At 39.1% G+C, this 25543-nt stretch overlaps 4 protein-coding genes across 5 annotated transcripts; 3 read left to right on the top strand and 1 right to left on the bottom strand.

Annotated features, from left to right (window-relative positions):
* The first annotated feature begins 759 nt into the window (after window positions 1-759).
* Window positions 760-7001, top strand: LOC121651587 (kazrin-A-like). Its single transcript, XM_042003902.1, has 7 exons — window positions 760-1904; window positions 2032-2150; window positions 4107-4338; window positions 4432-4533; window positions 5145-5311; window positions 5805-5946; window positions 6137-7001. Exons 1-7 carry the CDS (start codon window positions 1803-1805, stop codon window positions 6293-6295), a joined length of 1023 nt encoding a protein of 340 aa, XP_041859836.1. The 5' UTR covers window positions 760-1802; the 3' UTR covers window positions 6296-7001.
* A 1475-nt stretch (window positions 7002-8476) lies between these two features.
* Window positions 8477-16331, top strand: tmem51a (transmembrane protein 51a). Of its 2 annotated transcripts, none has more exons than XM_042003504.1 (3): window positions 8477-8565; window positions 12585-13037; window positions 13588-16331. In XM_042003504.1, the coding sequence occupies exons 2-3, from the start codon at window positions 12634-12636 to the stop codon at window positions 13991-13993; spliced, it is 810 nt and encodes a 269-aa protein (XP_041859438.1). In that variant the 5' UTR covers window positions 8477-8565; window positions 12585-12633; the 3' UTR covers window positions 13994-16331. The 2 variants fall into 2 exon arrangements, with proteins under 2 accessions (XP_041859438.1, XP_041859437.1); XM_042003503.1 differs by lacking the exon at window positions 8477-8565 and adding an exon at window positions 9796-9965 and having other exon boundaries at window positions 13588-16330.
* Window positions 16332-18544: 2213 nt separating this feature from the next.
* On the bottom strand, window positions 18545-21582 carry LOC121651360 (chymotrypsin-C-like). The gene is made up of 8 exons (XM_042003506.1): window positions 21514-21582; window positions 21280-21368; window positions 20328-20425; window positions 20017-20139; window positions 19800-19936; window positions 19400-19545; window positions 18721-18873; window positions 18545-18628 (listed from the first exon to the last, which is right to left on the bottom strand). Exons 1-8 carry the CDS (start codon window positions 21548-21550, stop codon window positions 18611-18613), a joined length of 801 nt encoding a protein of 266 aa, XP_041859440.1. The 5' UTR covers window positions 21551-21582; the 3' UTR covers window positions 18545-18610.
* An 804-nt stretch (window positions 21583-22386) lies between these two features.
* ela2 (elastase 2) lies at window positions 22387-24843 on the top strand. The gene is made up of 8 exons (XM_042003505.1): window positions 22387-22488; window positions 22603-22691; window positions 22781-22878; window positions 23159-23281; window positions 23367-23503; window positions 23944-24089; window positions 24190-24342; window positions 24776-24843. Exons 1-8 carry the CDS (start codon window positions 22452-22454, stop codon window positions 24791-24793), a joined length of 801 nt encoding a protein of 266 aa, XP_041859439.1. The 5' UTR covers window positions 22387-22451; the 3' UTR covers window positions 24794-24843.
* Window positions 24844-25543: the final 700 nt, after the last annotated feature.

Genomic DNA, 25543 nt, shown 5'->3' on the forward strand with positions numbered 1-25543 from the left:
GGCCTGTCAAATATAAGTGAAATAGACGCTGTTGCATCTTAGCCAAGATGGTTTGCCATTATTGATAAAGCAATAAATTCTGAATTATTCTGGTAAATTAAACAAAAATATGTCAGAGCATTGGTTCTTGAACTGAATGTCATAAGTAAACAACCCATAATACACAAAGTCAATTTGATAGCAATATTGTGAACGTAATGAAAGAGAGTGATGAGAGGAAATTTGCCAAAATCCCATAGTTGAGAGAATCTGTACAGAATAATTAGCTTAGATTACTTCAAGCTAATATTAAGGACTGGTCAACAGTTTGAGAGACATTTAATTTAATTTAATTTAATAGTAACTGCTTCACCAGAAGGTCACAGCCAACACAGACAGGAATGGTTAACTTACTTACAGATGTGTGATATTAGATCATTGTTATAAAGAAATTACCATGTACAATCATTTTAGTTCAAGACATGGAAATCTGATAACATGTCCAATAATATTTATGCAGAAATATAAAAAAAACTGTAAAGGTTTCACAAACTTTCAAGCACCACTGTACTTTCTCTGTTTTCTGTGGGGTTTATTTGTCAAAACTGTCTCCATAGTTTGAAAAACACTTATTTACAAACAAATGTGTGTTGCTAGTTGATATAAATTGTCCTCAGAGGGCACTTAGAAGTGTACTGTGAGTTTATGTATCACTCAGAAAAGCATCCAGTTCCAGATGAATCACTGAAGGCAGATTTAACACAGATCTGTTTATTGCATGACAGTAAAACCTGACCTGAATTCCACTAGCCATTTAGAAATGACACAGAGAAAACATAGAATCTGTTTATTCTAATTTTGCTGTTGTTCAGCTTCTTTGGTACATGCTCCAAGCTAAATTTTAAACTAGGTGATTCAGACAGGGCGACATTCTGTGTGACGTCTTTATATTTTTCACTAAAATAACAAAATGGATGCAGAGAGAACAGAAACCTACAAGGATCAAGATTCTGAACTGTCCATTATGTCTGAGTTCTAAGATGGATGCTTTTATCTAAGGCTCATTAGCTTCCCAGCATTGCTATACTTTTAGCTTTGATAGCTATGGCTCATGCTCAATTATAGAATAAACCAATGTTTACAGTGGTACTCTAAGAGCTGGTACTGTGTAGATTTTATAAAGAGGTCAGGTAACTAAAGGTATTAATTGTTACTTTACCAAAAGGGCTGAGTTTAATTTAGTCAGTTTGCCTGAAAGCCACACTGTACTGTACTGTATGTTAAAAACCGTTACATTTTTGCCATCTGCTGGTTGGGACAGTGAATTGCACGAGTGAACATTGTTTATTTCCTCGTGTAATTTGCAGAGAAAAATTAAAATCTTTGGATCGACTTAGTGTTGTAAATCATAGGGACATTGCTCCCTTGGGGATATTTACATGAGCTTATAATAATGTACAGTAGATGTGATCATAGATGCATCAAAATATCATCTTTCTTTTCATTGATGCTGTTGCCACAGTCTAATTTAAATGAATGAGTCATGTTGCATCTAAAATCTTGCTTGCCCCCATTGGGCTTGTTTTATATTAACTAGCTTTTTGTTTTAGTACACTGAAATTTGTTTTTATTATTACTCGCTATATCCACTGCCACCCCTGCTGTCACTCACAACCTCAATTACATCAACCATATATCTGCCCCATTCCCTCACTGACCTAGACTCAGAAAACCTCTCCAGTCCTACCCGCCTCAGTCTATCAGATGGGTCAGAGGACCAGCTGGACCGCCTCCAGCAAGTAGAGCTGGCCAGGACGACACCCATGTCTCACTGGAGGGCAGGCACTGTGCAGGCCTGGCTTGAGGTTGTCATGGCGATGCCCATGTACATGCGTACCTGCTCAGAAAATGTAAAGAGTGGAAAGGTAGGGTGAAACTGCTTACATGATTCAGGCATGAGGCAGTGAAACTACCTTCAGTTATTTACCTTATTCTTACATGAAGTGGGTTTGCCTGTAGAAACTATAACACACCCACTATGATAATTTGCAGGTATTACTGGGACTAACTGATGAAGACCTGGAGCTGGGTTTAGGTGTCAGCAGTTTAATGCATCGCCGAAAACTCCGCCTGGCCATTGAAGATTACAGGGATGCTGAGAATGGCAAAGGGTGAGGAAGACATAAAGAGGATTTTCCTCAGCTTGTACATTATATGGCAATGTGGTGTAACAGGGCCATCTGTTGGTAATTTAAAGTAAAAGTTTTTGAAATAATATCTCAGGCCACTGAGATATTACTGTATGTAATAATCTGCCCAGTGTTTCCTGTCATAGATTAAAACCTCAAATTGGCTAAATCAAATAAAAACAACATTAACACACTCACCTCTTTTGGTATAACCATTCAGCTATTTTAGGATTTTTTGTGGTAGTCAAAACCATTGAAATTACAGAAGCATGATATTATCAACATTGGCCGGTAAGTGCTTTTAAAATGAAGTATCAGCATCTGCAAAGACATGAGAAGGTCAAATTGTGCTTGTTTGTGAGTAATTTCAGGGTTATCACTGATAGTTTATTATTGAGTTTTGTTAAAATTGGATCAAATCTGTAATTTTACTGAAAAATGTAGTGTAAAATATATTAAAGTTTCCAAGTCATTCAAACTTTAGTCTGTTGCAGTCAGAGCATAAATAATGTCTTAGTTCCACTGCAGGAGAGATGCCCTGCTGACGAATCTGTATCAGCAACAGTAATTGGTCAAAACTAATTAGAAAAACATAACATGTCATAAACTGCTAAAAAAGCTACATTGTGCATCATTTTAAATAAAGTCTAGTGGCACTTTCCCCAATAATCTGTACACCTTTAATCTCTTTTTTTAATGAGAAATGGACTTGGATGTTCCCTTTTCAAGTATCATTTTTGCGGTTTTAGCTAGTAATTATATTTAGACTGATTAATCTAACTCTTTGCTTCTTTATTTGTTAATCAGTGATTAAATCTACAAAGTTTTCTATTTCCATTTAAACAGCTTGTTTTGTCAGACCAACAGCTAAATTATAACCATCCTAAATATATCAGATTTCCTTTCAAATATTAATATTTCATTTTCTATGAGCTGTTGTGTTCAGTGAAGGTTCTGTGAAATAGGTATACAACATTGTTAATATTTTTTAATCGTTTGTCTGGGTGATCAGCTTACAAATTAATCCAGCTTTGTAATACTTTTTTTTTTGCTTTAAATAGAATCAAATGATGCCATTTGTCCTCACACAAAACAAAAAGACTGCCCACAGCTCTGTGTTTCAGGTTTCTGAGCTAAATCTAAATATGTGACCAGCGACAATGCTGAAGTGTTTATGTATAGCAGGTATTGTGTTTTCCATTTTCAAAAGCTTTATATAAAACAGTGTTCCTGAAGTCTGGTTCTTGGTGAACTAATGTCATTCATGTTACAGGTGTTTCTTAGCATTATCACACCAGATTATTTTAATGGCTCGTTAACAGGCCTGCAAAGAACTTGATGAAAAGCTGTTGAGGGAGTGTATTCATTTGAATCAGATGTGTTGGAGCAGGCCAGAGAATCCTGAGGTCCAGGATTGTGAAACACTGGTGTAGTCTATTTACATAAAAAAATAGCCTGTAATTCATTTGATAATAGTGCTAAAAAGAAATCAAAGGCTCACCAAATTTACCATTATTTCTATTTTTTGTAGAGTCAGAGCCAGAATGCTGAGAGGTGTGCAGTATTCATAAATGTGCATCAGGCTGTAAGATTAAGCTTAGATTGCTGGGAGCAGACCCAGAGGTCACATTGTTGACACACTGCCATGTTCCTATCAATTTGTAGTAATGAATGTGGAGTCAGAATCACTACAAGAAGTAAGCATGGCTGGCTAACTCAGACATGTTTCAGGAGGGAGTCAAAGACAATTTTAATGTTGATAGATAGTAAATCAAGGGGTGTTCCTTCGTCCATGTGGATATGTCAAAGAAACAAACAAAGATTCCTCTCCAGAACTAATTCACTGGGTGGCTAAAGCCATTTTTATAACTAGATACTGCTTGTGATATCAGAGTGTGCCTTCTTATGTGATGTGATTCATTGTCACGCTGTCTGCAGGCTGTCCAAGGCTGCAGACATGGACCACCACTGGGTGGCCAAGGCCTGGTTGAGCGATATGGGTTTGCCTCAGTACTCCCAGGCCTTTCACACTCACTTGGTGGATGGGCGCATGCTGAACTCCCTGACACGTCGTGACCTGGAACGTCACCTTAATATCACCAAGAAGTTCCATCAGGTCAGCCTGCTGTTGGGCATCGAACTGCTGCACTTACTAAATTTTGACAAGGAGGTAAGTGAGGAAAGCTGCACTTGTCGATTTCCTTCTGCTGCAGGTAAATAGGCTATCAATGAGGGATAATGCATTTGTTATAATATTTTTCAGGCACTACAAGCTCGACGGATACAGTGCGAGCACCAGAATGTGGATCCATTGATATGGACGTCTCATCGGGTCATGAAATGGATCAGAGATATTGACCTCAAGGTGCGACAAAGATATGGTGCACCTTTAACTCTGAGTTATAAAAAAAAAGAAAGGAAAAAAATATTTACAAGGCTTAAATGTGCACTCTGAGTAAAACACGTCAGTAAAAATAGATAATCTGGAAGCACAGAATGGCTTTGATGTCCACAAGGTTGAGCATTTCAGCAAGTAGCCTCTGAGGGAAGATCTTAGCAGGGCTGTGCCTTTTATTTAAGGCTTGACAGCATATAAACAGGAATCAGACTAAATAAATAGAGCAGTAGGAAAATGTCAGACACCCAGGAATGAAAGCAGACGTGAGAGAGCAGATCTTCCTTATTGAATTTGTGCAAAGGCTTCATTATCACATGGACGAATGGAGGTACTAATGTTTACTTCTTGCTCCCTATCTCCACAGAAAGAGATAGGGAGTCCTCTTTATCTGCAGAGTGATAGAAGGACTTTGATACTTTACAGTAAGCTGCTACTAGTTGGTTATAAAACCTGTCAGATTACAACCTTTGTATTGATGCAGCTTTGTAATTATTCCTTGTCACACCCACCATATTCATTTTTAGAGTGTCTAGACTGTGATATCCTCCATCTATTTCATTTTCAATCCAAATTTGCAGGAATTTTCGGACAATCTCCTAAATAGTGGAGTTCATGGAGCTGTTCTGGTGCTTGACCCCACTTTCAACACTGACACCATGGCAACAGCACTTGGGATCCCCAGCGGCAAGCACATGGTTCGCCGACACCTTGTTGAGGAGATGAAAACACTACTTGGCCCGGCCAGGTGAAAAATGCTCAACTGCTGTAGTTAAAGAAAGTAAACAAAAGGATGGGGTGGCATGGCTCAATGGGTAGAGTGGTCATCCTGTAACCTAAGGGTTGCCGGTTCGATCCTGGCCCGGAGAGCTCATGTCGAGGTGTCCCTGAGCAAGACACTGAACCCCTACTTGCTCCTGATGGGTCGTGGTTAGCGCCCTGCATGGCAGCTTCCGCCATCAGTGTGTGAATGTGTGTGTGAATGGGTGAATGTGACGTATATGTAAAGCGCTTTGGATAAAAGCGCTATATAAGTACAGACCACTTACCATTTACCATGACCACTCAGTCAGTCTAACTGAGCAACTCATTTGATTAGCAAGCAGCATTTTCATTAGTAAATATAATAACTTATTGTTTCCTTTTTTGTTTTTGATGTTATATAAAGATGTATTCTAATCTCAGTAATATGTTACAGGCGACAGTCTCCAAAAATGCTGTTCTTCCCTTGTTTGATGCAGAGCCGATGCCAAACAGGACTATGAACATTTAGGTCTGGGAACCCCACCAACCCTGCTTCGCCAGAACTCTCTGGGCAGACCACCAAGCACTAACAGCCGACACACTGATGAAGAGGGCTCCCTGAGAAGGAGGGCTGTCAAGGTATTAAGATAATTCAATTCTGGAAACAGAAGCATGTTTGATGTAATAATTATGATGTAGAAAAACTTCTGATTAAATTATGAAAAATATTTAATGTCATTTCATACAAATATCATCATCACAGCAGCACATAACCTGAAAAAAATGCCTTATTTGTGTATATTTTCAATAACTGAAGTGTTTTATACAGCCTCCATCAGGGTTCAGCCCCAAAAACCGCAGTGGATGGGACTTGAGTTGCCACAGCAGCTACGGCTCTCTGCTTCGGGAAGTACGAGACCAGACTCCACCCAGGACCGAGGGAAGCCCCATCCGGGGTAACACCTGCATTGAGGTCACAAATGTGTGATGTGAATACAGCTGCAACAAAGACTTGTGTCATCCATGTGGAGCTGAACATGGATGGTGTTTCACTGAGCCTTTACTGGACAGATTGCACTTTGTAAAAGAGACAGGATTCTTTCCCTAAGTTTCCTGGTTTAAGTCAATTGTGGACGTGATATGTTGGTGTTTTTTTCACAGTAACTTCCCTTTCCCAACACCAGACTGAAGGACTCAAGCTAAATGATTATTTTTGTATTCTTTGTGTAAACCATGATGTGACTTGCTCATTTGTTTTTGTTTACTAGTTACTAAGAACATGCAGGGTGTCGCTCTGGGGAAAATGAGAGTTTAAAAAAAAAAATCAAAAGACTATGTATTATATAGGGTACTTTATGACAAAATTCAGAAAAAAAATAAGTGTTTAACACTATTGTTTTGTTGATCTCTGCTGTTTGTGATGCCTTGTTGGTGTGACTGAGGACAAAAACAAACAAAAAAACAGAAAAATTTTGAACAGATACTGAAGTTCTTTAGTTGATGTCGGAGTCCTTTCTCATCTTGCAGATTTACACTGTGTCTGAACAAATGTAGTACCTCTTCTGGGGTATGCAGTGCAGTAAACATGACGTATACAGTATTTGAGCAATGCAGCAAAAGATGGTTGCAGATAAGAAACAGGATTGTAGAAATGAAAGAATGTTTCTTACAATGAAATAAAGATGATGTCCAACTAAAATGTTATTTCAGCCATTAATTAAAGTCCTTTAAAAAAAAGATTATTTGCAATAACCTGAAATGATGACTAAATTCAGGTTGTGGTGAATTGAGGCAGATGCTGCAGATGAATGACAAACTGTTGGGTTTGCTGATGGCACCATGTGGACCAGCTAAAAAAGGAAGAGGATTCTGAAAATTAGAATCAGGATCACAATATTGATCAAGGATCTGCGGCTTAATATAGTGGATTATATCATTCAACTATTTAAACTCTGCAGAGTATAAGCCAATTCTAGAGGTGTTTTTCTTAGAAGTAAAACAAAGCCAAACCAGAAGCAAGGTAGGGATTAAATTCTTTGGAAATCCAACCAGTGAACCAAAACCATAAACAAAAACAATGCAAGATTAATTACTTTAGAAACAAAACACTTAAAAAACAAATATGATAATAATAAATATTAAATCACATCTTTCCAGTGAATGTGAGAAAAACAGTAATGTGTGCTCATTAGCATGAGGAAAGGTGTGTGGTTCATTGCCTCTACTGTAATGCAAATGCAAAATCTGTACACGAGACAGATTTGATGATGTAATTTTGGTGAGTCATGGCTTACACCTTTTTCTGCTTACTCATAATGCCTTGGACTTTATGGTGGTCTGAGGATGACGCACCTCTGGCTATGGCTGCTTGACCTCTGTGAAAACCTGCTTGGTAAACCACCCATGGGTTGGATGATTTTCCTTTGCACTCTGAGAGATTAGAGATATGATTAAGGAAGCCAGGTGGGGTGTGTTCATCCTGGGAATTAAGTCAAGTACGTGCTGGAAAATATTCAGGGCAGGAATGTAATTGGGCAATCAACCATAAAACCAAGATCAACAATTACACAGTAATGGATGTGGATGGGCTCACAAGCTGAACAGAAAAAAATAAAATTAATTTCTTTTCTTTTTTTTTTAAATTAACTCTTACATTTTCTGTCTACAATTCTGCCTCCTTCATATGTGTTTGTGTGTTATAACAGGGGACTGAGACAAAAACTAAAGAGGAAGAACGTTTCCCCAGAGCCCAGAACAACCATGTTGCCTCACTTAAAAGGAACAATGCACTAGGTGGCCTGTGGGTTTTTTTTTTTTTTTTTTTTTTTTTTGGTCATTATTATAAAACATGCAGCCCTCGTTCTAGCAAGAACATTTTGGGACATGGTTTTATTTCAAAGTAGAGCCCAAAGTGTAAAAGGCATACATTCTGCACAAGCAGAAAGACACATGACTGTAAACTTGTCAAAAGCTCACCCACGTCACATGACTTTGGTCCTGTCCAAAGGTGCTGCATGACTGTGAGTTGGTGATAATTTTCACAATGAGGAAGTAAAAATTTCTGCATGGCATGAGATAATAAAGCAGTGTTTACTGGGTAAAGAGGGACTAATCAAACAGTGTTTGTCACTGGCATTCAGTCTGGTGGTTGCTAGTGGCTTTGGTGAAGGAAGAGTCTCATAAACTTTACTGGACATTTCAATGTGGATTTATGGTTGGGTTGGCCTTGGAAGAGATTTATGCAAAACTGTCAAACTGGTGAGTATGTTAAATAGCTGAGAGGGAAAGTTGTTGTTGCCATTTTAATGCCTTTCAAATGTTTTCTCATGGACTTTTAACCTCTTGAGAAAATGTGGGATCAGCACTTTTGACACTCACTAATCAAAATCCGTTATCAAATTTAACCCAAATGTTGACAAAAGTTGACAATTTGAAAAATAATTCCACTGCTAGAATTAGCACGTTTAATTCCTTAACTAAGTCAGAGTCCAGAAAAATCCAACAAAATAAACATACAGTTACAGAAGAAAAATAATGTTTTTTTTTTTTTTATAGTTTTCCATTCTGTTCTGTGCACCACTCTGTAATGTGACCACTTCTAAATGACTAAGTCATGTGTCAGCCTGGAAAAGTCACTCACTCGTTTACTAGCATGGATGCCAAATTATTCAGTCCCACTGTGGAAAACCACCAAACACAAATGTGCTTGAATGACTGGAAATCTTGACACAAGAAAAATATCTAAATTGCTGAAGTATTTTAATATTAAAGACTTTGGGCCCTGGTGATGTGCATGCAGGCTTACTGTCACTCTGTCATAACTTTGTCTGCTATAATATCTCATTATCCAATGATTATGACAGGGGGAAAAACAAGAAATTTGGAATCAGCTCTGTTGGAAGCAGCTGTAGGATTTGAAGATAAACTCAAAGAATTGGCCATAAAAATAAAGTATTTATTGCTTATTAAAGTTTCATTGTTATGCTGCTAACAGCCAAAAAACCCATCATTCTACAGTGTTCTGAAGCCTGTGTAGATGGCATGGGAATTAAATTAATTAGCCTAATCAGAAAAGCACCGGTTCCCTACGTGTAGGGCTGAGCTTTCCTGTTATGTCGCTATTTTTAGGCAAGTGTTTGTTTCCCGTCTGTATTAATCATTATTAGTCCAATTAAATCTTGAGTATTGAATTTATTTTCCGGCCAATCAACACAGAAGCTCAAATGACCTAAAGGAACATTACAAAAAGTCTCTGTATGCAAGTCGTTGTTGTGTCAAGGGTCTATATCAGCTTTGGGCTTTCATGCTGATGGCTGAAGAATTTTGTTCTACCGCTGATTAATAATAATAATAATTAAAAAAGCGGTGAAATAGATGGAATATTTTGTCCCTGGCATCTGCTGGACATCTGTCAACAAGCCGAGAATGAAAGAGTTAATGAAACTAGAAGGGAAGTGTGGACGGAGCCCCCTCCTTCCTGTTCTCTCTGCTCGGGCCCATCCTTCTCTCAGAAAAGTTTTGAATCCTCAAACCATCTTCAAACCAAATTCAACTTCATAAAGTCCCGGCGGTGTCGATAGTTTGCTTCTAAACGCCACATCAACTTTCTGTTGTAAGAAAGAAGAAGAGGAGAAGGAGGAGTGGCAAATGATGCGAAGGTGAGTTTGGAAACGATCTGCTCGCTCGCTGAAGTCTCGGTTTGAGCTGCTAAAATGTTTGTTAAAAAATGTAAACGGAACTGTTAAAAAACAAACAAACAGGTTCTGAAAGATTGTGTTTTTAGTGTAATCATGTTGGGTTTAAAAGCAACCAAACCGAGCGTGAATGTTGGCCAAACAGCGGTAACTTGTCTCCTAATGATCAGCCTCCTCCTCGCAGAAGATTACCAACGAGCGTCTGCAGCACGTTCAGTAACATTTGATAAGTTTTTGTTTGTTTGTTAGTTAGTTTCAGAGGAATCACATGTTGGACTGTGGTGACATTCGTTTGTACACAAGAAAGTTTTTTTCTGAGCTAACCTGTCAATGTATAACTATACTGTGTAGTACAATGTGATCAGCCCCCGCGCGCCTCCGTAATCTATGACATCCTCAGATAAATTCCCTTGCATCTGGGTTGCACAACACAGTTGCGAGAAGGTTTGGCCATTTTGTATGATGAAGTGATTTTGATTTCCTTCTTATATTCGCCACCCCTTTGTTATGAGCTAATTCATTGTCATGCTTTGCATTCGCTGAGCAGGGATATTCCAGGCTCGGAGCTGGGGTTAAACTCTCCTCTCCCCACCTCCTCCAGCAGGCCTGGGCGTGTTTGAAGACTAGACACAAATTTTGTTACTCTATCCAAGTATGAAACCCTGGCATGAGTAGTTCAAGATGGCCTGTTTGACAGGGCAGGGTCTAGAAAATCTTAAAAATAAATGAAGGTCCATATCTTAAGAAATACCGGATAATCACAACTAAAGCGATCCTCTAATTTAAAAGTTAAACAAATTTTTTAAAAGCAAATAGCCAACGAGAGAGAGAGAAAAAAAAACTGTTAGGATGATCCTGCATTGTCTGTCTTAAATCACTGCTGCACAGAGACTTATACATCATTAATAACAAGAAAAGCTTGCTTTGAGCCAAATCACAGGATTTATCAGTGTTTTTTTCAGTATTCTGGTCCAATTAACTTTGCACATTTCTCACATTCGGTGGTTTTATGAGTGACCTTTTTACAGTGTGTAAACAGTTTAGACATACAAATATTATCACTTATGTAAACAGGTTGCGAGATGATGTATGAATGCTGCATTATGACCAAGAACACAGTAGTGTTTAAGCTGTACTGTAAATTACATGCTGCATTCACTTAAGCCTGGTACACACATAACGATTTTTGGGCTGTTTTTGTTCGATTTTGCCTCTTCCTGACCTCTGACAGCAAATGCCCGATCATCGTGAGATTTCCCTGTACAATTATCATTTGGTCTGTGGTGTGTTATGAGCCGATTTGTCCCGATAATCTGCTCTGAAACAAGTTGTAGCCGACAATTGGGAACATTGAACATGTTTAATATTTTAGTGCCGATTCCAGAGGAACGCCGATGACCCATGACTGCGTGGATGGCGACGTGGTATGGAATGCAGCCAGTTAGAAAGCGAGCTGGCTGGGGAACAAGGAAGTAAAAAAAGTCTGTGTTCACTCCGTCTCCAGTCTTAGTTTTTTCAGTTCTGACCTTTCTGTTAACAATAGTCCCAAGTCCTCCATCATTCCCTTGTTCTATACATCCTCTTCCATGCTGTGTGTTGTGTTTTCTGATTGTTACTATGTTTCTCCTTCGTTTTTTGCCGGTTGTTGCTATGGTTCTTCTTCTATCTTTCAACGTTTGTCCGGCTCAGAGGACTAGATTGTAGATCAGTTGCGGGACAGCATTGTCATGTGTGTTGTTCTGTGATTATATTTTCGGAGCACACCACACACAATACGATCAAAACTGATTTTTTTATGTTCACGTGTGAGGTCTCGACCAGATAAAAAATCTCATAAGATTAAAAAAATCGTTGTGTGTGTACCAGGCCGTGCAATTGGACATCAGAGGTTGCACTGAATACTTGTTAGAATTTAGTTGTCTATACCTGGGGTGGCACGTTTGTGTGTGTGTGTGTGTGTGTGTGTGTGTGAGGGGGGTGGCTGAACTGAACTGGCAGCTTTGTGATCACTGACATGCTCAGTGCATTTCAGAGAATCATTTTACTCTGTATAGCAATTATGTTTCCAGTAATATTTTGTCATAAAGTTACCCTTAAACACTAAATATGTGTTTGATTTAACTGGAGATAGTGACACAGTCAGCCTGTAAACTACAGGATTATGTTATATTTTTGAGGCCCTTGCTTCACAGTAACAGCCCTTATCGAGGTTTTTAATGCGTTGACGTAAGTGACCATGTATGTGACACAAGTGACTTTGAAGGGCGAGGCTGCTGTAAATTTTTTACTATGCAACACACCTCCTCGTTGAAGCCTCAGGTTTATTTTGCTTCAGTGGATTTTTGCTTGGACTCTCACATAGTTCAGGACACCCCTCTGTATAGCAGTGGCATGCTCAGAAACACAGGAGAGTTCTAACTGAGGAGAACCATCCTACTTTAGGTAGCACATAATCCAGAAAAATCTGAAACATTTGAAGGAAATTCCTGTTTGATTTTGTGTGAATGTCTTAATTTGTTTTCTTTCTTTTTTCTTTTTTTTTTAAAATCATTTTCATTCTCAAATGTCTTTCTCTATTTCCAGTTTTTGACCTCCCTGCAGCTGGTGTAATTGAAGATATTGGACTAACAAAATGCGTTCAAGTGTGGATGGACCACCATGCCCCCTTGGGAACAGAGACACTAATAGCAGCAGCAACAATAACAACCGTAACAGCAGTGGAAACTCAGGCTCCCAGTATGCACTGTGTGCTTTGGGAGTTGGACTTATCGCCCTTGGTGTTGTGATGATTGTGTGGAGTGTGGTGCCTGCAGATGCAGCTGTTAATGGCAGCAGCACCAGTCCAGGAGGAGGTAATGTCAATGATCGGAGGAACAAAACGTCCTCTGTGGCATTTGTGTTGGCGGGATCTGGGGTGGCTTTGTTGCTGCTGTCAGTGTGTCTGGGAATGAGAAACAAGAAGCGGGAGCGGATGAGGCTCCAGGAGGCCCAGAATCAGAGGGAAGAGGCCGTAAGGGAGCAAGAAGAAAGAGAAACGTGAGTTTAATCATGACTTGACTTTGTTCTTATTTTGTTGGTTTCATGTCAGCAGTAAATGTTGGATAAAGAATTGTGTTGTTTCCTATTAAACGTGTGAGTAAAATTTACTATTAGATTCTATTGTCCGCATCAGAATTTTCCGAAGATAGCAAAGCTTTTTTTCATTGTTGTTTGAACTTATCAAAGTGTATGAAAATCAAAGCTTACACATAAATGATGAAATACCTCATATGCTGTTTGTCACTATGACCTGACTGATAGCTGGGGAACACTGTTGTAAGCACAGAAAAATGATAAAACTTATACTTCTTTAAATGTCATAAATCTAAGATCTGTCAGTTCCAAGAAGATAACAAGTTCACTATTTATTTAATAACATCAATATTCATTTATATTAATCTATATTTATTTAATGACATCGCTGCAAGTTTGAGCTCTCAAGTCTTGAATTTTTCCTTGTTGCTGGCACGTTTGACCATAGTTGCAGACACCTTTTGTCTGTGTATTGTGTGTGATTCATATGTGACATATATGTAAATGTCTGCAGTGCTGAGGAGCAAGCCCAACGGTATTCTGTACCCACATATGAAGAGGCAGTAAGCAGTGGCCAGTACCCTGTCCGTCAGAGCAACTTTCGACCAAGTGTCAGCCAGCTGCCATCCTATGACGACCTAGTCCAAGTCGATGTTATACAGTATGAGAACGAGAGGTCAGAGGTGACGACTACTGTATCACAGAATGTCCCAGCCTCCAGTGACCCTCCTGCTGCTGTTTCTGCATCAAGTCAAAGACCACGGAAAAATAGCCGCAACTTCCTCCCTATCAAGATCCGCAGAATAAAGTCTGAGAAGCTGACCATGAAAAACACTGATAACTCTCAGCCGACAGCAGGACTCAGTATTGAACCTCTCACTCCACCACCGCAGTATGAGGATAAAGTGCCTCCGCTTTAAGATTAAGTTGATCGTATTTAAAACAGTGGAGTGAAATTCGTGGAATTCCCCATGATGATCTTTTGTGGATACAGATCTGCCTTGTTAGGCCATGCCTGAAGTATGGTTTCTTGTAGAAAGCTTTCTTGTTCTTTGTTATGGGGCAGATGATCTGTTGACATTCATCTTCATGGCTCTTAACTCTAGAGTACCGAACAGAAGACTTTTTATCATGGCTCTTACTGGATCCTTGAAACAGAAATGGACAATAGCCGGATCCTTCCTTAATGTGACATATGCGGTCATCCTCTGGCACACTGGATTAAAATGGAGATTTCTTGTATGTTATTTTAGGTTTCTATTAACACAATAATCTAATAGGATGAGTTAACAGAAGAGATCATGGAACAAAAGTGAGTGGTATCATTGAGGATTTGTGTGTACCTTTAAACAGATATGTGCACTCATTTTATGAAATAGTGTTTTGCAATGTAAGGCTTGGGATCAGTGTTGCCTATGCTTTATCAAATGTAAGCTCCACAGAGAGTGGCTAACCATTATTTGTATTGTGGTATCATGCTAAATGCAAAAATGACCAGCAAATCTCCTGGTTTATGGTTTATTTTTATAAAGACAAGATTAAACTATCTACAGGTATGAGTGGTCTAAGGCTGGTCGAGTAATAGTGGGACTGTGGGCAGTCAGAAATGGTCTAAAATCAATTAACTTCTGTATTGGGGATTAGATTTTAATAAAACTTGACACAAACATGTATTTCTACTGTTTCTAACAGTTTTGGCCAGAATAGTGAGTCCAAAAAGGAGAAGAAGAAGAGAAAAAAAACACCCACAAAATACTGCTCTGATATGCAAGCAATTTATCAATTTACCACAGTTAGCTTCTTAGCACGCAGCTGCTAAGCTACAGATGGCATCTACAGAACAAAAATTAAAATTAATTTGAGGTATCTGTCAGGCTACGGGATAAGTGCCTAGTTTTTACTTTTTGTTAAGCTCTTTTTTAGATTCCGCCATCTTAAAAATAGCTGGGTCTTTAGCTTGCTAAATGCTTAACTCCTTTGTTTACTTTCTGCTATTCATAGCTGCACTCAAGTAGCATGTTGCCAGCATGTCTGAGTAGACTCATCCATCTACATGTTTATTCAATAAACTCAAAAACATATAAAAATATCAGAGTTGGTTATTGAGGTACAACTTAAATAACTTATTGTCTGAAGTAGTTTGATATTTAGGGGATGGGATGTTATATCTGTATTTTATGAGTGAAACACATACCAACGAGCACAGCAGTAGTGGTAACTGTTACTGGTCGTTACTGAGGTCATGATTGGTTACCATCTAAGAGATGCACTAATGCAAAGTAAGTAATATATGAAAGTAAAAGCTGAAACACTTTACGCTGTAGCCATGGTGAATTGTGAATGCAGATGTGTCTCTTCTCTCTTTTTATTTATTTATTTTTATCCAGGATGACCAACAAAAACTCTCATTGACTGTGCAGCTGCACCATGATAGCAGTAGCTTTTGCTGACTGCCCTGCTGATCACCATTGCTTCAGTGGGGATCAGGCCTGAAGTCTGACAAGTCAAGACAGGATTGCTTAACTTACAGCCATGTCTTCACTTTAAAACTACACAGAGAGTGAGCAGAAAGAGAAGAGAGGATTCTCAAGATTTAATTTAGAAAAATGTCTTGAATTGCATAGGTGATTACTTAATACCTGCCAGCACACTCTCCTTTCTTCATTATGCTTAAGTATAAATAGGTGAAGCCAAAGAAACAGACTTATGTTATTCAGTTCATTGTTACTCATTTTGTGAAGTTGCACAGCTAAAGCTTTTCCTCTTTTGCAAGAGAAAAGCCACTTTTCATGAATACTGTCATCATCGAGTCATCATTTGTATACAAGCTTCCCCATTGTTGGAAAGCAAACAATAAGTTCACCCTGTCTCAGTTCAGGGTTCCCATCAGAATTCAGCTACATCACCTTTCATCTTTCTTTCAGACATATTTCAAAGCTTAAAATTGTCACAAAGTGGATTGTTTTGTTTTTGTACTGCTGACATCTGTAATGTACCTCATTTAAAAATGACCAATTGACTACAAGACTGATTCTATAACTTTGCTGTCAAAATGTTTTACATTGATGAATGATTGTGTTTTTATTTAGTAGTGAATTACTTTTTAATGCAGATGTGTTTCAGTCTCCTTTAATGTTTTTTTCTGTATTTTTTACATCTCAGATCTGTCTCTTTTATTTGTACTGTGAAAATCCCATTTTCTATGATGAATCTTGTTGCAAAAATGTAGTTTTCTTTTGCGAGTTTGAAAACATTTATCATGAATATTTTCTGAAAAATAAAAGGAAGTATTTGCTAATTAAGTCTGATTTGTGTACTTAAATGTTTTTTTTCTTTTGTTTTTTGTTCTTAGACAAAATTATGAAAAATACTAAATCATGAGTCATGAAACTTTGTCTATAGGTGGTTCCTAATCACATTAGATTTAGTGGGAAAGTGTGTCCAAACTTTTGGCTAGTACTGTATGTGCAAAAGAAGGACCCAGTGTTGCTGTGAATGGTCTCAAGTTTCCAGGACGTCGCCAGTGGCTCTGCATTAACATACAATGGCTCTGCATTCCACTTGTTAGTATTTTACTATAAATCTTAGAAATGAGGCAGCATGTTATAAAATACTTGATCTTATCGCTGACAAAATCTCTTGAACAGCTTGTTTAGTAGTTGGTCGTAACCTGTAGATGGAAAACAGAAAACATAATAAAAGCACACTTCCTGTTTTTCATAGTTAAGGTTTTTGTATTTGTAAGGTGATCGCAAAGACAAAGTGTTCCTCACTGAGTTAATCCAGTTGATGTAGGAGCTAGCTTGAGTAAAGATGGTGGGCTTCTGCAGAATATTGCACCCATGGCCAGAGCCAAAGCAGGGATAGTAAACTGTTTGGTTTTAAAGACTGAGTAGGATGTTGTAGTCCTCATGAGTGATGACTTTTGCTGCCCCAAGAGTGGCTGAGCCCTCCTTGGTCGCCTTCAGACTGTGTTTTCCCAGCTCCACTATGTAATTGTAGCGGTTACTACAGGAGGACAGTTGGCATGTCTTGGTTTAAGCAGCAGTGATGAATGGTTTGCTTCTGTGGACAGAACTGTGACTAAGCAGACTGGACTGCAGTTGTGCAGGAATGGTGAGTTGTGGTTTGGGTGACCAAATGATTTTACTTGTCGTTTCAACAGAAGGCAGTGAAATGCAATTTCCTGACTGTTAGGTTTAAGTTTCTCTACATGACACTCTTTTTTCTTTCCAATGGCTGGCATTGCTGCTCATGATGGATTTATCATATCAACACCTTTAGCAGCTCTTAATTAAAACAAGTCATCACAGTCTGGTGGAGGAGAATTGGCTCTGGGACAGACATTTACTCTATCTTACTTAATCACATTTTAATTAAGCAATAATTATTTAAACTGTGCCACCATATTATTTTTGTATATTTTGTTCTGTTTAAGGATCCTTTCAGTCTTGCCCTGGTATTGAGTTGAGCTTATGTGATGCAGCGTGCAGCACAGAGGACCCATTTATAGGAGATGAGGATGCTTCCACAGACATGACTCCAGCGTCCTCTGCTGTTTGACTAGAGCAGTACCTGCACAGTGGAGAGACATATACCTCTATTTAAATGTCTTTAATCCTCCTACATCTGTTTAGTCAGATTTTCCAGTTTTTCAGTTTGGGATGCTAAGATGAAAATATATTCAGAGCAGACTTTACCTGCCAGAGCTGTGTGTCTTGACATCCTGTCCTGCCACAACCCACATGGGGGAAGGTGGGGAGGCCACACCTGCAGACTGGGACAAGGTCAATAATGCCATGAATAAATAACATTTGGTCCTTTCCTTGTTCAGATTTTTTAATAATAATGCTCAGTAAAAAGATATGGCACTACATTGACACACCGTATTGTATAGCTAAGAAAAAAAGAAAAAAAAAATGGCAACAGAAAATAAATAGTAACCAACAATATGAGAAGCTTTGACAATTAAACATTGAATTTAAATATGATTATGATTTCTCCATTAATAATGAAACAACCACTCAGTTTTAAGCAACCTTTGTAAGATGATTTTAAATGTCTTACAAGCAACCAGAATCAGTAGCCTCTTCATGACTGACCATGTGTGTGTAAGTGTGTGTTCACTTATGTGTTAAAAGCAGTCTTTTATTTACCCTGATTGCTAAGCAGCCTTGTACACTAAATAGACTGTTGTAGGAAACACATGCAGAAAGTCAAACAAATGGAGATTGGGGACATAACGGGTGGTTGGTGATAGGAAGCTCCCATCAGTGTTCCAGCTGGAGAAAACAGGAGCCATTTCTGCTCTGATAATATTACTAATTGACCTGAATAATGGACGTATTTGTTAGAATAAAAGTAACTTTAACCTAAATTAATTCTGGCAGGCTAAAGACAAACTTATATTTTATTGCCTTTCATATTTTTAGAAAAATGCAAGTCTTATGAATAAAGGATGACAACAAATATAGGGTTTTTAAAAGTCTTTATTTCTTCAATTTCTTATGTTGCTTTGATCCTAAGGGGCTGCTCTCTTAGTAGGCCACCATTTTCTGTAAAAGAGATCATTGAAAAGTGTTAAGTTGTCACATGAGAGAGTTGTTTGAACTGATCCAGTGATTTGATGAGAGTTTCAGAAGCTTACAGAGCTGATCCAGTCCATGTAGGCGCTGACTCGTGTGAAGACAGTTGGTTTCTTGGGGAAGTTGCAGCTGAGCCCCGAGCCAAAGCTGACGATACCATGGACCTCCCAGGAGCCGTCAGCGGCCTGACAGTTCAGAGGACCACCAGAGTCTCCCTGAATCATCAAGTGGGAAAAAAGACCCAATTATTGAACAAATTCCACATTTACTTCCTCTTGCCTAGTAGCTGCTGTAAAAGGCTCCAGCCCCCCTGTGACTGGATTGAAATAACTGAGTATAAACCATAGGAAGGCATGTTTGGTCCTATAGCTGCAGTCCTGCAGGTTTCCAATGTTACCCTGTTTCAACACACGTGATTCAAATTAAACGGATCTAAGCACTTATCAAGTTCTGCTCAGTGACTCATTCATTTGATTCAAGTATGTTGAAACTGGGAAACATTAAAAACCTGCAGGACAAGCTGAAATAATATAGTATGGTAGTTTTGTTTAAAATATGATTGACTTCGTTTGTGTCTTAGCTTACACTTTGTTTGAAATATTTGATCAGAATTGTATTTAGAAGTGACTGAGAACATGAACACTGAAAACAAAAACATACTGGAGAATAAATTATGTATAGTATCCTGGACCATCATACTGTATACAATAATGTGACTGAACCTTCCATTTTTTTACTCACATTGCAACCAGACACAACTCCATCTCCGCCGGCACAGACCATGGTTTCCTTCACCTGAGAGCCCCACCAGTCAAACTTGCTGCAGGTCTCATGGTCCACCACAGGGAGGAGAGCTTGCTGCAGGATGTCAGCAATGGGACCTCCAGCTGTGTGAAGGAGATGCATACAAGCTCAGGTAAAAAGTGTTGTTTATCAAGACTATCTATGTAGCTGTAGTGAATCAAACAATTTGAGTGAGTCAAAATCTTTAAAAATGTTACAGCAGTTACAGAGCATTGTTAGCTGTCACAGATTCACAGTTTGTCTTTTGAGAGAATACAAATCAGACTTTAGCACGTAGCAACAATCTTATTTTTTAAGTGGCCAGTAAATTTAGTGTGGAAGAACACTGTTCACTCACTGGAGATGCGACCCCACCCAGTGACAAAGCAGGGTTCATTATGGGGGAGGATGAAGTCAGCAGCAGGAAGACAAGCATCCATGATGGAGTCAGAGAAGTCAACAGCGGCCTCCAGTTTGATCAGGGCGATGTCATTACTGGAAAACATGCATATCAGCTCTGTCAGTATTAAAAATATCGTGTTGTTCACAAACCGTGGTTCAATTCTTAGAGGTACCGAATGAACAGGGCGTTCCACTTCTCATGCACAATGATGTCGGCGGTGCCCATGTACACAGCGTCCTCCTCAGTCTCTACCAGGTTGTGCTTTCCCATTGCTACTCTGTATTCTCTGCCTGTGCTGCAATGTGACAGATCAGAAGTCCATCAGCTCCATTTAAAAAGATTAGATGTCATAGCATTTCTGCAGGTAAACTAAATATTAGGTAGTAAACCAACAAATTTATCCATTCAATCACATTTCCACTTTTTAAGGTTAAGTTATAAAAGTTTAGATGAATAATAATTTTTCATTTAACAGTTTTCTACCTGATGCAGTGAGCAGCAGTGAGGACCCACTGGTTAGAGATTAGAGTACCTCCACAAGTGTGTCTCCACTCACCCGCTCTGTTGTACTGCAGGGAAATCTGAAACAAGAATGCTGATGTCATTTGTAATCTCCATGTCCAGCAATCTATATTCAATTGATTGGGATAATGTTGATTTTCATGCTTTGTGCATGTCATATTGGGAGTTCATTCCTCAAACTTCAGTGTTCATTTGTTTTCTTGATGTGTCAAATATCTAAACTTTAGCCAGATTTCTCAGTTCCAAAAATCAAATGTGCGTAAACTATGCGAGGTTATATCTTGTTTTTGAATGATTGCTTTCTGAGCAGCTTATTAAAAATTTCAACTTGGGAAGTCATTACAGCACCATTGCCATACTAATCTCTCCCTTTTTGCCTCTAATCTTTCTCTCTTTCTCTATCTCTTTCTCTCTCTGTATATATATATATATATATATATATATATATATATATATATATATATATACAGCTTCACACTCGGCTGCGAATAGCTCCAGTGAGAGCTGAAGATCACGGCTGGATGAAGCCAACAGAACCACATCATCCGCAAAGAGCAGAGACCCAATCCTGAGGCCACCGAACCGGATCCCTTCAACACCTCGGCTGCGCCTAGAAATTCTATCCATAAAGGTTATGAACAGAATCAGTGACAAAGGGCAGCTTTGGCGGAGTCCAACCCGCACTGGAAACGATTCTGATTTACTGCCAGCAATGCGGACCAAGCTCTGACACCGGTCGTACAGGGACCGGACAGCTCTTACAAGCGGGTCCCGCACTTCATACTCCCGGAGTACCCCCCATAAGAGTCCCCGGGGGACACGGTTGAATGCCTTCTCCAAGTCCACGCATATATATATTTACTGTTTAAAACTTTTCATTTAATGATTTTTTCATTTATTAATTTTTTACTACCTGCCAGGGCCAGCTGTGAGGCCTGACATCCTCTCCTCCAACCACTCGGCTCACCACAGGGGGATAGAGTGGTGTGCCGCACCCATAGGCTGAGGGGACACAAGAAAAATACACACAGCTGTTCAGCTACATGCTGTTTTTAGTGAAAGTTAGAGCACCAAGCAAACAGAGACATGTGGCTGGAAAAAGGATGATGACATTTGATGATGTTTTCAGCAACAAAAATATCCTTACCACCAGCAACAAACAAAGCAAGCACTACCAACTTCATCGTGTCTGTAGCTCCACGACTTGCAAGACACAGCTGGTAAATTTATACCTGCCAAAATATTATGCAACCCAGAAAGCCCCAATCTGATTCCTGGAAAATCTTAATGCAGGGGTGGGGCCATTTGGACAACCGAAGGCCAAGGTCAAATCTTCTGGAGTTCTGGATTTTTAGTTTTTAAAATAGTTTTTTAAACTCCTCAGTGGAATTCATTTAGCCAGAGTTCATGCAAAGAACCTCCATTTCTACAAAACATAACACTTTCTATTTATTTCTTCATGCAAGAGAAATATTGCCTCCTACAGTAGTTGTAATACCTTTTGCTTCTATTAGTTAAGTGCAACACACTAATAGAGATACTATTATCAAAGTGTCTTTCCACTTATATCTATGTAAAACTCAAAATCAAAAACATCTCAATTTGATGGGTGTGTGTAGTTGTATATATTTAGCAGCAGCAGTATCCCAAATATTTTCCAAGCTAATTACCCAAAGAGAACTCCCAGTACAGTTCAGCTAAAGCATCTTTTTCACTAACAATAACATGTAAAGTCTAGAAAGAGCCGAGTGTCACAAAAATGTCCCATTATTGTTCATCGGATACAAAGATGAAGATGGCCTATTTTACCAATGGAAACATGCTTTAAAAACATGATTTCCTACAATAAAGTTACAAAAATATTTGATGGTAAGCATCTGTGTGGTTCGCACGCAGGAGCAGCACAGGTGGGGAGATAAGGTGTATTTGGCGATATATCTATAGTTTCTTATCTCCAAGGTTGAGTTATTTTTTCCACTTTTTTTTCCTGGTTGTGTTAAAATGAATGGGAAGTAACACATCTGAGGTCTGCACAGTTATGGACTATAAAGGAAGGAGCAAATCAGCCTGACTGTCACAGTCACAATGAAGTTCGTGATCTTGGCTTTGTTCGTTGCCGGTGGTAAGCTAACACTTCTATTCCTAGAACTGCATGCTAAACATCCCAAACTGAAGAGAGTCTTTAACTACTCATGTTAGGACACTATCATCCATGTTTTCTGTTGTTGTCTCGCAGCCTACGGGTGTGGTCTGCCCACCTACCCCCCCATTCTCTCCAGAGTGGTTGGTGGAGTAGATGTCCGTCAGCATAGCTGGCCCTGGCAGGTATACACACTTCAGATTGTTTCTTTAAATTAAGTGTCTTCCTCAAATCATTAAACATTTCAGTAATTATCATCAGTTGTTGTTTTCAGGCATCTCTGCAATACCAGAGTGGTAGCAACTTCTACCACACTTGTGGTGGTACTCTGATCTCCAGCCAGTGGGTCATCACTGCTGCTCACTGCATCGGGTAAAAATGTGAAAAACATCTAAATGAACCTAGACAGCATTTAAAGCTATCGAAACTGAAAGTCAAAGACAGCTGTTTCAGATACATATGTATTCATGAAATAAAAGAAAACAAGTGAATACTTTGGCGGCCCTCTACAAATATAATGGTATCAGTGGTACATGTAATAAGTATCTTTTGCATTATAATAAAGTAAGTTAATTTTGTAGTTCTTTGTCAGATATTGGCAGTGCTAATAACTGTCATTTTGTGTTTTGTTTATTTTTTTGTGGCCAAGTAGAAGTCGCACCTACAGAGTCTACCTGGGAAAACACAGCCTGGACACCAACAACGAGGCCAGCTCTATCGCCATCAGCCCTGCCAAGATTTTCGTCCACGAGGCCTGGGACTCCTACAGAATCCTGTTGGACATTATTTTGTTGCACTCATTATATTCAGATAGGATATTATGCAGCTGCAACTAACTGTTTTCTGTATTGACTCTTTAGTAATGACATTGCCCTGATCAAGCTGTCAACCCCTGTCAAATTCACTGACGCCATCACGCCTGCCTGTCTTCCCAACAATGGTGAAGTCCTGCCTCACAATGCTCCTTGCTATGTGACCGGCTGGGGACGTCTCTGGAGTAAGTTCTACCAGCACAGTAAAATTACTTCAAGTTCTTATGTAAGGCTGCCAGCCTTAACCTCAGAATGAATAACCAATCTGTCAGTGGACACATTTAGAGGACTGAGTAATTTAGAGATTATTTCCTAATCAAAATGTCCCTGACCATAAATTTTAAGTGGCTGAATTCAGTCTTAAGATCACTTCTAGTCAAACCCAACATGTATGAATTCACGTTGACCATGGTTAAACACAGGTAAACTTGACAAACAACAAAAGACATTTGACAAAAGCTTTAGCAAAAAGAAAAGTTGTGCAATGAGAAACTGAGCTTGAATTGAAAGTAATCCTCACTGACCTAGTTTTGGAATCAAAACGAGCATTTATATGGTAGTATTTATATTTTATATGGTAGTAGGGATATAAATTCTGAATTTGAAAACCTTGTTCTGTTTCAAGCTGGAGGTCCCCTTGCTGACATCCTGCAGCAGGCTCTTCTTCCAGTGGTTGACTACTCAACCTGCAGCAGGTCTGATTGGTGGGGCAATTTGGTGACAACCAACATGGTCTGTGCTGGCGGAGATGGCCAGCTGGCTAGCTGCAACGTGAGTCAGATGACTTGTATCCAGTCAAGTCTGTCACCAAAGCACATCTCTGCACAACATTGTACAATTTTGACATGTATTGCATATTGTTGTCCACTAGGGTGACTCTGGTGGTCCCTTGAACTGTCGGAACCCTGATGGATCCTGGGATGTCCACGGAGTGGTGAGCTTTGGCTCAAGCATGGGCTGCAACTATCCTAAGAAGCCCTCTGTCTTCACCAGGGTCAGCGCCTACATCAGCTGGATCAACAAAGTGAGTCGAAGAGCTTTTAACACTAAAATATTTGTCAGTTAGCTTGTTAACAGTAATATGCAATGCATGTCTTTGTTTATTTTTGGCTCAAGCTGATGGGAGTCAAGTTTTTGCCCCCACTTGAGGCTGAGTCAGGCTGTTTAAAGTCTTTACAGACAATGTAAAGTACGAAACGATCTTGAAAAACACGTTAAGCCAAATTTTTGTGCTTACTACAAAGAGTAAATTATTTTTTCAATGGGAGAAACTACAGTTCTAAATTGTGCTTTATATACTGAATTAAATTATTGAAAGTGTGAAATAGCATAGTAGTTGATTGAACTATTGATTTGCACATGAGTGTGAAGAGGATAAACATGACTGAAAGGAGTTAAATGCTCTGTCAAGGAAGAAATTCAAGTATCAGTCCTTATGTGTTTTTATTTTTATACAGGTGATGACCAGTAACTAAGATGGACTGGATCTTGTTGCATCATCCTCAAATAAAGAATATGTAACATATATTGATGAAGCATCCTCTGAGTTCTTTTTTTGCCATCAAATTGCACTTTGTGTTTATCTGTTAAGAAATTACTTATTTTAAATTATGCTACAAGATTTTGTGACTACCTGTCACAATATGAATGCAATCAACAACACTGATTGTCCATTACTTGCATAGAAACAACTTTCTAGCAGTTTCCATGCTTTACTAAATTATAAAAAGCATGAATGAGTGAACCCAAAGCAGGTATTGATTCTGATGATCTCTGAAATGATACAAAAAGGCAAAACAAAACCGACAAATCTCACAAAAAATTGTTTCAGGTAGTAAATCCCTGTCTTCAAAGCTCATTTCATCCCCACAGAACTTCATTAATTATTAATTTAATCCCAATTTAAAACTTGCAATCCTTAGCTGAATCAAACTACAAGTTTACTCCTTAAGTTTTGTGGATGCATTCGGGCACCAGATCATACAAATCTCTAAGGACCAAACAAGCCATGAACATTTTCATAGCAGCGATATCCTCTTTCGTGCTGGGGGGCTCCAGTCTGGGGGCCCCTCTGCTTGGGTCTGAGTGGGCCGCTGCTCTGTCTGCTTTGGCTGTCCTGGGCTTGGTGCTTTGTGGACCTGCAGGGCCTTTGGGACCTCGGGCTCCCTCCGTTCCCCACTGATGCTTCGGGGTGCGGCGTGATCACGGCTCCCTTGCAGGCACAC

This window comes from Melanotaenia boesemani, chromosome 13, assembly GCF_017639745.1.
Source record: "Melanotaenia boesemani isolate fMelBoe1 chromosome 13, fMelBoe1.pri, whole genome shotgun sequence".
In the NCBI taxonomy this organism is placed as follows: Eukaryota; Metazoa; Chordata; class Actinopteri; order Atheriniformes; family Melanotaeniidae; genus Melanotaenia; species Melanotaenia boesemani.

Coding starts and splice junctions, on each gene's coding strand:
- LOC121651587 (XM_042003902.1), top strand. CDS start 1,803: ATGTCTCACTGGAGGGCAGGCACTGTGCAGGCCTGGCTTGAGGTTGTC. Junction 4,534..5,144: donor TCAGAGATATTGACCTCAAG/GTGCGACAAAGA, acceptor CCAAATTTGCAG/GAATTTTCGGACAATCTCCT. Junction 5,312..5,804: donor ACACTACTTGGCCCGGCCAG/GTGAAAAATGCT, acceptor TGTTTGATGCAG/AGCCGATGCCAAACAGGACT.
- tmem51a (XM_042003504.1), top strand. CDS start 12,634: ATGCGTTCAAGTGTGGATGGACCACCATGCCCCCTTGGGAACAGAGAC. Junction 13,038..13,587: donor GAGCAAGAAGAAAGAGAAAC/GTGAGTTTAATC, acceptor AAATGTCTGCAG/TGCTGAGGAGCAAGCCCAAC.
- LOC121651360 (XM_042003506.1), bottom strand. CDS start 21,550: ATGAAGTTGGTAGTGCTTGCTTTGTTTGTTGCTGGTG. Junction 20,140..20,327: donor ACTGCTGCTCACTGCATCAG/GTAGAAAACTGT, acceptor GTCACATTGCAG/CACAGGCAGAGAATACAGAG. Junction 18,874..19,399: donor GAGTTGTGTCTGGTTGCAAT/GTGAGTAAAAAA, acceptor TTGATGATTCAG/GGAGACTCTGGTGGTCCTCT.
- ela2 (XM_042003505.1), top strand. CDS start 22,452: ATGAAGTTCGTGATCTTGGCTTTGTTCGTTGCCGGTG. Junction 22,692..22,780: donor AGCATAGCTGGCCCTGGCAG/GTATACACACTT, acceptor TGTTGTTTTCAG/GCATCTCTGCAATACCAGAG. Junction 23,282..23,366: donor TGGGACTCCTACAGAATCCT/GTTGGACATTAT, acceptor TTGACTCTTTAG/TAATGACATTGCCCTGATCA.